The sequence below is a fragment of the Hippocampus guttulatus genome, chromosome 2 (genome assembly GCF_054856545.1).
Source record: "Hippocampus guttulatus isolate MCC_2025c chromosome 2, RoL_Hgut_1.0, whole genome shotgun sequence".
NCBI lineage: Eukaryota > Metazoa > Chordata > Actinopteri > Syngnathiformes > Syngnathidae > Hippocampus > Hippocampus guttulatus.
Genome location: NC_141262.1, coordinates 18,139,708 through 18,150,994, shown reverse-complemented (window position 1 = coordinate 18,150,994; position 11,287 = coordinate 18,139,708). Strand labels below are relative to the sequence as shown.

Genomic DNA, 11,287 nt, shown 5'->3' with positions numbered 1-11,287 from the left:
ATAAGCAATTTAGCCCACAATATTATTGGCCAAACTCGCATTGCGAAATCATGACTACAAAACAGGGGTGGGTAATTAATTTTGAGCCAACGTGAGAAACTACAATACATTCCAACAGCCAAGCCAAATGCTAACCTTAACCCTGTACTGTACAGCCTGCAATGCATGTTTTTGGAATGTGGGAGGAAACCGGAGTACCCGGAGAAAATCCACACAGGCTCAGGGAGAACATGCAAACTCCACACAAGGAGGCCAAAGCTGGAATTGAACCCGGTACCATAACACTGTGAGGGCGACGCGCTAACCAGTAGGGCACCGGGCCACCCACAACTTCATCTATTGCTGATTTACCTATTTTGTTGGGGTTCTTGCAATTTTTTCTTCTAAGTCAAACCAGTTTTAAAAAAAAGCAATTTTTGAGGGGATTTATATATGTCCTGTATATTTTTTACATTAACCGAGCCATTGAATATTAGACAGCTCATTAACCCTCTGTGGTCAAGCCAACTGCTCTCCTGCACTATTGGTGTACAATATAAAAAGCAGGATTATCCATTGCATTTATATCGAGTTAACAGTAATCACTGTTGAATTATTATTCTGGTGATTATGGCCTGCTGTGTTGTGTAAAATTAAAAAAAAGACCACTGTACCTTTAATAGTTCAATGAAAAAAAAACATTGCAAAATAAGGACAATTATTTAATGACCTACAAAAATACAAACAACACAACAATATTCCATAACCCGAGTGGACACCTGGCACTATGAATAAATAAACAGCCGGCCACTACTTTAGGAAATATGATATTCCTAACAAGTTTCAAGAGCAGGCTCGAATGTAAACACATAGTGACTTTAAATACAGTAAGTGAGCCACTTGCTGCAACATGACCTGCTAAATGAAATGTGTTCCATGAGGTCAGAAACTGGGTTGAGTTTTGTTGTGTCCTAAGAGAAATCTCCTGAATGCAGCTGTGTTGGTCTTTTTTTTATTATTTAAGAACACCAGCGGAACATTCATTCATTGGCCATACAGAAGCATTTCTGAAGCATTTGTGGGGCATCTACAGGAGCTTGAGAGAAGTCACCTGACCCAAAAATAAAGCACTTACAGTTGCTGTAGTGAGATTATGACAGAAATGAAATGCAGCCGGGTCGCTCCGCCGCAGCCATTCATATCAAGGTTGTCATTTAGAAGTGCAATGATAAATATGCCACGGAGCACATGTCAGGGGGATCGAGTGTACTCCGGGTGTGTGAGGGTATTCTTAGCACTGATGGCGGTGCAGGCCCACACATCCATTCACTTCTCTAAATGGCGTCCTGGCAGTGAGACAAGACAGAGCACTCCTGCCAAGCGTTTTAGTGTGTACTGTACTTCAAGCACACTGAGTGCGGTGTGTGAACAATGTATAATGTCTTTGGCCAAAAATAATGATTGGTTGTGAGTGCATGATAGTTTATAAGTAGCTTTAGTCTTTGGGGAAGCTGTGGATGAGTGGTTAAAAAATAGCCCTGTGAATAGCAGAACCACAAGCTTGATTTTGGGCTGAGTTAAGGACCTAGTTCCGCCCAAATATGATGGTTTGACGACACAAATTTTGTACATGCACACACCTGACACGGACGTGCAGTCAGGCAGGGATGGGGCTCCACCGGGGTAGGGGTGCTACATGCCTGTCAAAAATCTTTGTAGCTCAGTTGAGCACCTCCAGCATCTTATTTGATCTTCTGTAATATCCATCCATCCATTTTCCGAACCGCTTGATCCTCACTAGGGTCGCGGGGGGTGCTGGAGCCTATCCCAGCTGTCTTCGGGCAGTAGGCGGGGGACACCCTGAATCGGTTGCCAGCCAATCGCAGGGGACACAGAGACGAACAACCATCCACGCTCACATTCACACCTAGGGACAATTTAGAGCGTTCAATCAGCCTGCCATGCATGTTTTTGGAATGTGGGAGGAAACCGGAGTACCCGGAGAAAACCCACGCAGGCCCGGGGAGAACATGCAAACTCCACACAGGGAGGCCGGAGCTGGAATTGAACCCGGTACCTCTGCACTGTGAAGTCGACGTGCTAACCACTGGACTACCGGGCCGCCCTTCTGTAATATATATTTGAAATTATTTTTTTTAGACCAACATGTATCGATCAAGCCCCCTTTTAGCCCTGTGAGAGAAAAAAAATCCTGGACTGCAGGTGACTTTTGTGTTCATGTGAAGAGTAAAAAAGCAGAATAAAAAAAATATTTTCCATTCTAGTCCTAGAGTCAGTGCTTTATATTTTCTTTTTTAATCTTAATCCAATAGTGTCCGTGATTTAATTGTTAGAATAACCCCCCACCCACACACACATATTATTCTTGTGCTGTGGCTCACTGATGCAGAGATTGCATTGTGCAACAGCACCTTTCATGGTACTACAACAGGGACGGGTTTTGGGAAATGCATGTTCTCCTCACCTCTCGGAAGGCCGTCTTCAAAGATGTTGAGATATATTGCGAACATTTCTTTTCATCAATCCCCATTAAAAATACGTTAAGTGTAATATTTGAATAATGTTTTTTTTTTTTTACTGGCCTCTGATTTCAAAACTAGTTATAATTTTGTTGCGTACGGTATATGTAATATGAGGGTATCATACATTATATTTGGGTTCACAGTCATGACCCTCCAATTATGATGTAGCGCACGACAAAAATCTGTGTTTGCATTCAGATTAATATCGTGTTTGTGTAATATTCATTTGGGATTCAGTGGATTAAAAGGGGTCTTACCATTTTATTTATTTTTGCTGAGAAACTGTATAAACGGGTGTCTACTAATGCTGTCTACAGGTCCTGGTCATTATTTTGACATTTTTATGTACGGGTTGGAAACTCGGGCGGCCCGGTAGTCCAGTGGTTAGCACGTCGGCTTCACAGTGCAGAGGTACCGGGTTCGATTCCAGCTCCGGCCTCCCTGTGTGGAGTTTGCATGTTCTCCCCGGGCCTGTGTGGGTTTTCTCCGGGTGCTCCGGTTTCCTCCCACATTCCAAAAACATGTATGGCAGGCTGATTGGGCGCTCTGATTGTCCCTCGGTGTGAGTGTGGGCGTGGATGGTTGTTCGTCTCTGGCAACTGATTCAGGGTGTCCCCCGCCTACTGCCCGAAGACGGCTGGGATAGGCTCCAGCACCCCCCGCGACCCTAGTGAGGATCAAGCGGTTCGGAAAATGGATGGATGGATGGATGGGTTGGAAACTCCGGTTCCTCGAGAGCCATATCCTGTCTGTTTGAGATAGCCTCCCTCCTCATACACATTTGATTCAAATGTTCATGATCGTTTCAGGCCTCTACAGAGTTTGCTGATGAGCGGATCATTTGAATCAGGCGTGTTGAAGTACAGAGAAATCTAAAAACAAGCAGCATATGGCTCTCGGAGCCCGAGTTCCCTACCGCCGTTTAAGTGTTTGTTAAAACCTTTAATTTGGGTCAAAAACCCTCGGTGTGGCGCCATCTTCAGGTTAAGAACAGTACTCCACGTGTAGTGTCATTTTCAGTCGACTGCAAGCGGCGCAATGACCCCCCCCCCCCCCCCCCCTCCCGAAATAGATAAACATGCGTGGACATTGCTGCTAAATTCACAATCCAGAAACACAATATTAATCAGAATACTGTGTTCAGACTAGCGGGGTCGCATGGAACGTGTTCTTGTAAAGAACATTTCTGACTTGACTTTCACTTTTAGTAAACAAACTGATCCAAACGGACTCTCGCACGCACCGTGATGTGTGTTTATTTTTCACAACACTAACAGCCATCGTCTTCTAGAATGTTTGAGTGTTGCTGCCAAAACTCTTCTCCTATTATGTCACAGTGGTAGGCCTGCACAATCTTCTTGCTTCGGGTCACGCGTATGTCCTTCCTCTCGTCAGTCACTCCTATTATTTGTTTGGTAACAGTTTCATCATGCTGCAATATAAAAAAGGTAAATGGTTACACTCTATAAATATTTTTATGAGGACATACAATGGGAATTTCAGAGTGAGTAATTAAATATCTTAAAGTTGAAAAGGATACTCACATATGCATGCCATTTGCAGCAGATACGTTCATATTTTATTGGTAATTAATTTGATATGTTTAAAATGATTTTAAAAATAATAGAGCTGGCCACCATGTTCAGTGAACACAACACTCGATAATGTTTGAGGTGTACCTTAACACAGGGGTCCCCAACCGCCGGTCCGCGGACCGGTACCGGTCCGCAGGACATTTGGTACCGGGCCGCACAGAAAGAACTTGCCTTATTTCCGTTTTATTTATTTCGGAATACGAAAGATGTTTTATTTTGAAAAATTACCGGATTCTCCGTTACATCCGTATGTGTCACGCTTGACTCACGTCAAGCCACGCTTCTCGGTCATGTGACCGATGACGCTCAAAAACAAAACGCTGAAGCCTGCAAAATGAGTAAAAAAAGCTGCTTGGAGATCGCAAATGACGGCGGCCTTAAAAGTACGTTCGAGACAACTGGATTCAAGTTATGGCTGAATACTCTGAGATCGCCACAATAGCACTGTTGCTATTTCCGACATCCTACCTGTGTGAAGTGGGGAGTTTCTGCAGCAACGGCGACTAAAACAAAATTACGAAGTAGACTGGACATAAACCACACACTTGAGGTGTCATTGTCTCCTATTACCTCGAGATGGGACTGTCTGATTGCAGAAAATCAAGCTCGGGGCTGTGGTGAGTCATCATTTTCATGCACTTTGAATTAGCGTTGTATCGTATTTTGAAGGCATTAAACATTACCATAGCGATAAGAGTGTTGCGACCAGATTAGACGCTCCTTGTGTTTATTATTATATTTCGAAAACACCACGGTTTTCATGCAGCTTATACCATATTATTTGGTTGTATTAATCCGCCACACCTTAAATGCCGGTCTCTGAAAATATTGTCTGACTTAAACCGGTCCGTGGGGTAAAAAAGGTTGGGGACCCCTGCCTTAACAGATCTCATGCAGTAATCAATAAAATGAGCATCATATCATCTGACCTTTTCCCAGATAAGAGTTGTGCCTTTCCTATGAATGGCCGCTTCATTGTTGTAGTTGAGGTCAAACTCTGAGAACAGGATTTCATTTTTGTCAGCAGCTAACGTTCCCTGTATGACAACACAAATGTGAAAACGTGTGCAGAGACTGTATTAAATTAGGCGTACAAAGGGTGAAGATTGAATGCATAACTCCACAATTCAATTTCTAAGAGTACAGCTGTAGGTAAAAATGATCGAAACCCCTCCCCCAAACATTTTAATGCATCATCATCAATAACTTTTTCTGTCATGTTTAAAACAGTCAAAAGCATGCCACGTGTTGTCAGACTCTTAAATGAACTATCAATGATTATTCATTGCGTACAGATGGTTAGAGAAATTGCGAGAATTCGGAAAAAACTGTAGGTTGCGAGAAACATAATCAGTTCCATCTTGTGGCAGAAAAAGAAAAACCTTTCAATGTGGTACTAGAAGACTGAAATCCACCAATTTTCGACCACTATAGAGGAGAAATATTTGCTGGTGTATATCTTCCAAAAAAAAAAACTTTCATCATGTATTGGTACATTGCATTGAGAAAGTTGGCATGCAGCATCCTCTGCCAGTACGCGGATGCAGTGAAATCGCAGTGGGTCGGACACATTGGTTGATGCATTTCACAGACAGGAACAGCGCAGGATGAACTAATTTGGTCTCCTTAAGCGTGCAAGCCAAACCACTGTAGTAGAGCTATTGCTTTTTTGTTTCGCTTTTGTAACGGCTTTTCAATTGATTACTTGAATGGCCTAAAAGTATTTAAAATCAAATAGTTCCTGTAATCATGACTTTACCACTGCGTTAGCATTGGTTAGTAATAGAGAGGAACTCTGTCATGAACCTGATGACTCTCTGCATTCTATATACAGTACTGTAAATATGAATACAACTCAGATCTGAATTCACTATACCAAGTGTAATATGGTCACCTTTAAGCGCTCTTCTGCTTGAACTGTGGTTAGTTCACCTTTCTGCACAAGAGTCCAAAAGACTGTGTTGTACAAATTATTTATGTGACCTGCAAGAGACAACAAATACAGTGATACTTTGGTCATCATCGCCTTCATTATCATCATCATCATCGTCACCACCATCATAATCGGTGTAATGATAGTTATAACATACTGTACTTACAGTCTGCTTGCCTCCAGCTCAGATAGTCTTTCAGGTTGCGGTTGCTAGGATACAGTACCACACGTCCATCAAATCCTGGTGGGTAGAGGAGAGGCTGCTCTCCAAAAAACTCTTTCCAGTAAAAGACATAAGAGGACGAGAATTGCGAGGCCACGTGGGTCATCAGCTTGCTACCAGGAGAAATTAGGTCAAACACAGAACAACAACAACAACAACAATAACACAAGTATAATTACACACCCAATTACCTAGCTCTCCTTTTGAACCAGTTGGAGGTCCTCTTGAAAACAAAACTAAACTCATCACTTTGTCCATATGCAATGATAATATCTTCAAGCTCCTCCATGACCGAGCGGGCGCTGCGGGTCATCAGGCCCAGGGCCCTGTTGTCATTGGGTTTGGTGAACTTGTGCTGCTCTGAAAACCTGAAACACAACATGATACTATGATTCTGGACTATAGGACCACAAATCTACTTTCCCACAAAGGTCAAAGGTGTGCATTGAGAAAAGAAGACTAACTTGTGGAAGTTGCGCCCATCCAGCCTCACGACAATGTAGCAGTTTCTCAGACAGGTGTCATCTACTTCAAAGTTACGCACATATTCAAACTTGCTCTTGGCCATGGTACGAGAAGAAGTAAAGAAACAGGCCAGGGGCTTTATAACACGCAATTTGACACCGTTGCGGAATCGGCACACATTTATAATCTGCATCAATCTGCCTCTGCAACAAAAACACATCCAAATTCATTAATAAGTGGTGTAATATGTAGTTTCAACGCTAATATGACTAATTGGACAAAATGAAGACGACATACAATGTATTTTACCTTTTCAGTGCGTAACTGTATGACTGTTTATAGACAGTATATGGTATATAATGCAATAAATGTAAGCTATATGTGTCATAATATGGTGTTAAATTAATTACAACACGATACAAGTTTTTCAATGCAATACGATTCGCATTTGTATTTGCGTTTATTCTAACTAAATAATAACACAATAAAAAACACAAATGACAATGTACTCCTCAGTGGTCACCAGTGCTCTGAAAGGAAACAGGCTTACCATACCACACTTGGAAAGATGGAAATCTTTCAGACGCACGATAAACAAAACTTTTAACTTAAAACGATTTCCTGATCACCGTCTTATCTTGACAGTTAAAGTGGATTTCATAAATATCTTATACACTGAAGAATGTAATACAGCGAAAGACGTTTCTGACGCATGTTCTATTTGGTCCGTCAGTGTGTACAGTCATATTAAAACACGGACAGGATTATAAATGGTTCCGGATTACAAACAACGACTATTACAAAAAATACACGCCAACACTTCCATCGTGTGAAATAAAAATTATAATACACTGAATTATAGTAAAGCTAACATTTTGTGGCGTGAATTTACTGTGTAACTTCAGAGTTGATCAATTTCCCATCATGCTTTGCAGTACGCGTTCGCCTGCTTGCGGCTGTTTCAAACAAACATGGAGGAGAAAGAGAGGGACAGGCGAAACACGCCAGATCCTAAAGAAGAAGAATCTGCTTCCAGCTCTTTTGCCTCATCGGTGCCAAGAGACGATGACGCTTCTAAAACAGATGTGTGTTCTGAAAAGTTCGACCCACTTCTGGCCCTATACTCGCCCGCGGTGCCGCTCCCGTTTCCGAACATAAAATGTTTCAACAACGTCGCCGAGTACGAGGGCTTCCTGAAGGGGGGCCCCGGTAGAGCCAAGCCGGAGAATGTGGAGAAAAAGCGCCTGCAGGCCATGAAAGGAGTCGCCGACCCGGAGCGCATCGAGAGGCTCAAGAAGCTCATGGTGACCAAGAAGTCAGCGGACGAGGAAGACGAGGGGGGAAACAGCAGCCGAACGCCGCAGTCACGGAGACGCAAGCCTCAGAAAAATGTGCTGACAAGGATGACCCGTACGTCCAATACACAGCATTGACAATACACTTCAAGTAAATCACTGTCAATATTTTTTTTTGTGTCAGAGAAGGAGATGTAAACGTGTAAAATAATTGTATCAGCTTATTTTTTTTGGGGGGGGGGTGAAATTATTCATTTTTCCAATATATATTCGTGACTGCGAGGGTTGACCATAGAATAAATATACAAGTTATTTAAATACGTACATATATTGCTCCATCTTCTGATTGAGTATCATCTTTATCAGACCTTCTGATCGCTGATCTACCCCAAAACCCCGATCTCGTGAAGTCTAATCGACATGTGTTACCTATTTATTTGAATTCATCTCCCAACACTCACTCGGGCAAGGAGGTTGTCCAACACACTGAACTCTAAAATGTCACAGTTGAAGTTAACCTGAGATCTGTTTTGTGTGCAGTTTGCAAAGGCAGTCCTTTGGGCGAACTGCACAGATGTGTGGAGGAGAGGATTCGAGTCAAAGTTCACATCAGGACCTTCAAAGGACTGAGGGGTGTGTGCTCTGGCTTCGTTGTGGCCTTTGACAAGTTCTGGAATTTGGTGAGTGCTTGGATGCGTTTGTGATTATGATTGCGATTAGAGACAGTTGCCGATTGTTGTCTCGTCGTCAGGCCATGGTGGACGTTGATGAGACCTACAGAGAGCCTCTTATCGGGAAGGCCCTCTACCATGAGAAGGCCCTCACTATTTCACGGGTATGCCATTTTCTTCCAAGTGTCTGCTAAAATTTCAGCGCACATTTTTGCCAGCTGCTCCAAGGCCCTCAGATTTACAGGGTGCCTCTTCCCAGCTACTGTGAAATCTGGAGTCGGGTATTCTCCAGGTTTTCAAAGTTCCAAATAAAATGATTTCATTTGAGGAGCAGCTTTTGAATCTCCAACGCTTTATCTTAAATGATTTCTGTGTGCTTTTTGAAGCCTGCTTTGGGTCATCCTGCTTTAAGACCTCTGATGAGGAAATCGACACCTGGCCCTACATTGTCCACTAAAATTAATTGATAGTCTTCATGCTTCATAATGCCATCCAAAAAATTAAGACGTCCGGTACTAGAAACAGAAGAGCAACATGACGATAGGTTGTGACAACTGCCTTGATCCAGTTTCAAAGAGGAATCAGAAGCTTGGGTCTTCTTGAAAGCATGTTTATTGTAGGACAGGCATAATCCGCGCATAATTTCTGGGAATTTACACTGTGGGAATGTTTCACATACATGTTGACTCATTCCAATGTGGTTGAACCTTTTGCCTAGCTCTTTGAGAAGCTGAAGCTACAGGAGAGCTCAACAAGTGAAGGAGCAACAAAGAAACACTGTGTCCTCGGAGAAAGTGGCCAGTGTCTGCCTTCAAACCTGAAGGTGACTTCAGAACACTCATCCGCTCGCCCTGCCAGGCAGAGAAGTGACGACAAGCCAACGGAGCCACCGAAGGGGACGAAGACAGGCCAAGAGAAAGAGTGCAGGGTGTATGGCAAGGTCCATACTCGCCACATCAACCAGTTATTCATCAGGGGAGAAAACGTTCTCCTTATCAACCCTCAACCGCTCTGACAGCTCCGGACTGCATTTCTTTTTGTACCACTTCATCTAAAGCTACGTGTTACCATCTGCATTGATAGACATTAAATGCTGCTGAGGAGCTGTCAGAAATCTCTGCCCAGAGTTGCTCATACTGTATATCATGTTGATATGTAAGATTTGCTTTGTGTTCCACAGAAATCACCTTGTGGTTTAGGAATTAAAGCTTGTTGCTTGTTCATTTTGGTGTCCTTTTACAGTACATGTCACACCGTCTTCAAGATGAGAACTCAGTCATGCACAGGCCTAGATTACATCAGCATGAAATAATATGTCCACGTGTTGCACACACGGACACACATAAAACCAGCCGTGGGGGCGAGTTGAGAGTTGATCCCCTCCTGAGCACATTAGTAAGCATTGGTGGAAGTATAGCAGTTTATTTGTAAGGGCCTGGGGGATTCACTGTTCCAATTTCCTCTGCAGAGAAGTGTAAAAGTGGCCACTGGCTTTTGGAGAGAGGCTGGTCTGCTTCCTGCCATTCAGCAAGGCACTGACCCTGCTCTCCCAACACAAGAGGCTATTCACACTCACACTTCTGCTTGCATGCCAGCATGCTAATGACGTGGGCGGTGTAAATTGAAATTCTCTCAAAGAGATTATAACGAGTATAATAAAATAACTAAAATGAAATTGGACTTTAATTGAACCTTATATGACCCCAAATTTAGAGGGCCTGCTGTCTCATTTGCTTAAATGCTCAGTGGGCCAGATTAAAGAACGCAGTGGAACACGTATGGCCCATAGGCCACACGAGCCATCACCAAATAATTTGGAAGGGGTCTTCGATTTACGACAGGAATATTCCTGCGTTGGCAACATAATCTGTGTGTAAATTGGAATGTATGCGTCTCAGACACAGTAGTAAAGTCCCAATAATAAAGTAAGTTTTATTAAACACACTAAACCACAGAAGAAGAAAAAAACCTAATCAAATAAAAAAACGGCTGTAACTGAGCATGCAATGTTTTATATTATTTGTTCTAGCCAGAAGTGAACAAAGATGAAATTGGTTCGTTGGCGTCACGTGTACCATCCACCCATTAAATTGGCCGGAAATCATCACCCCCCCCCCCCCCCCCGCGACACCTCCATTAGTGCGTCCCCGCACCATCCAGCAGGTGTCAGCAAACACACGTTACTTCCGGCGAGGCTGCCATCTCCAGCTTGTCTCTTGATGTTGCTTTTCCAGTTAGTTTGAACAAGAATGACAGCGCGGTCTCAGCGGACTTCATAAATGCATTATGAATAATTGAGTTTGCGATGGTCGAGATTGCAGATGGCACTCAAAAGCTGTCATTTGTCTTGACGTCTCGAATTGCTTTTACTCTTTAATGGGCACATTACTCATAAAAGCACAATTTACTGCATCTCGTGGAAGATTTTTTTTCACGGCAGAGGTTGCTCATTGTCTCACTATTTCTTGTGTATTTTTCACATTTTATTCATATTGCAATGAAAGTAGGTCAGTGGCCTTAATTTGAAACCAGAACGTATTTTTAGGAATTGCTTAAAGAATCAACGTACTGAACGTTTTATGG

General features: G+C 42.9%; 2 protein-coding genes across 4 annotated transcripts; one reads left to right on the top strand and one right to left on the bottom strand.

The window, feature by feature from the left end:
* Positions 1 to 3,762: 3,762 nt before the first annotated feature.
* thg1l (tRNA-histidine guanylyltransferase 1-like) lies at positions 3,763 to 7,705 on the bottom strand. 3 transcript variants are annotated; one of them, XM_086100194.1, is made up of 7 exons: positions 7,289 to 7,705; positions 6,738 to 6,941; positions 6,465 to 6,659; positions 6,217 to 6,386; positions 6,012 to 6,100; positions 5,047 to 5,154; positions 3,763 to 3,954 (listed from the first exon to the last, which is right to left on the bottom strand). In XM_086100194.1, the coding sequence occupies exons 2-7, from the start codon at positions 6,929 to 6,931 to the stop codon at positions 3,793 to 3,795; spliced, it is 918 nt and encodes a 305-aa protein (XP_085956320.1). In that variant the 5' UTR covers positions 6,932 to 6,941; positions 7,289 to 7,705; the 3' UTR covers positions 3,763 to 3,792. The 3 variants fall into 3 exon arrangements, with proteins under 3 accessions (XP_085956320.1, XP_085956303.1, XP_085956312.1); XM_086100177.1 differs by having other exon boundaries at positions 6,738 to 7,705; XM_086100186.1 differs by having other exon boundaries at positions 6,465 to 6,641; positions 6,738 to 7,705.
* lsm11 (LSM11, U7 small nuclear RNA associated) lies at positions 7,693 to 9,927 on the top strand. Its single transcript, XM_086100165.1, has 4 exons — positions 7,693 to 8,148; positions 8,574 to 8,713; positions 8,785 to 8,868; positions 9,423 to 9,927. The coding sequence occupies exons 1-4, from the start codon at positions 7,710 to 7,712 to the stop codon at positions 9,717 to 9,719; spliced, it is 960 nt and encodes a 319-aa protein (XP_085956291.1). The 5' UTR covers positions 7,693 to 7,709; the 3' UTR covers positions 9,720 to 9,927.
* The last annotated feature ends 1,360 nt before the right edge of the window (positions 9,928 to 11,287 follow it).

Excerpts from the sequence above, each read along its gene's own strand:
- lsm11 (XM_086100165.1), top strand. The coding sequence starts at position 7,710 with ATGGAGGAGAAAGAGAGGGACAGGCGAAACACGCCAGATCCTAAAGAA. Across the intron at positions 8,149-8,573 it reads TGTGCTGACAAGGATGACCC|TTTGCAAAGGCAGTCCTTTG; the intron begins GTACGTCCAATA and ends TTTTGTGTGCAG. Across the intron at positions 8,714-8,784 it reads TTGACAAGTTCTGGAATTTG|GCCATGGTGGACGTTGATGA; the intron begins GTGAGTGCTTGG and ends TCTCGTCGTCAG.
- thg1l (XM_086100177.1), bottom strand. The coding sequence starts at position 6,958 with ATGTGTTTTTGTTGCAGAGGCAGATTGATGCAGATTATAAATGTGTGC. Across the intron at positions 6,660-6,737 it reads GATGGGCGCAACTTCCACAA|TATCATGTTGTGTTTCAGGT; the intron begins GTTAGTCTTCTT and ends CCAGAATCATAG. Across the intron at positions 6,387-6,464 it reads TGGTTCAAAAGGAGAGCTAG|CAAGCTGATGACCCACGTGG; the intron begins GTAATTGGGTGT and ends TTCTCCTGGTAG.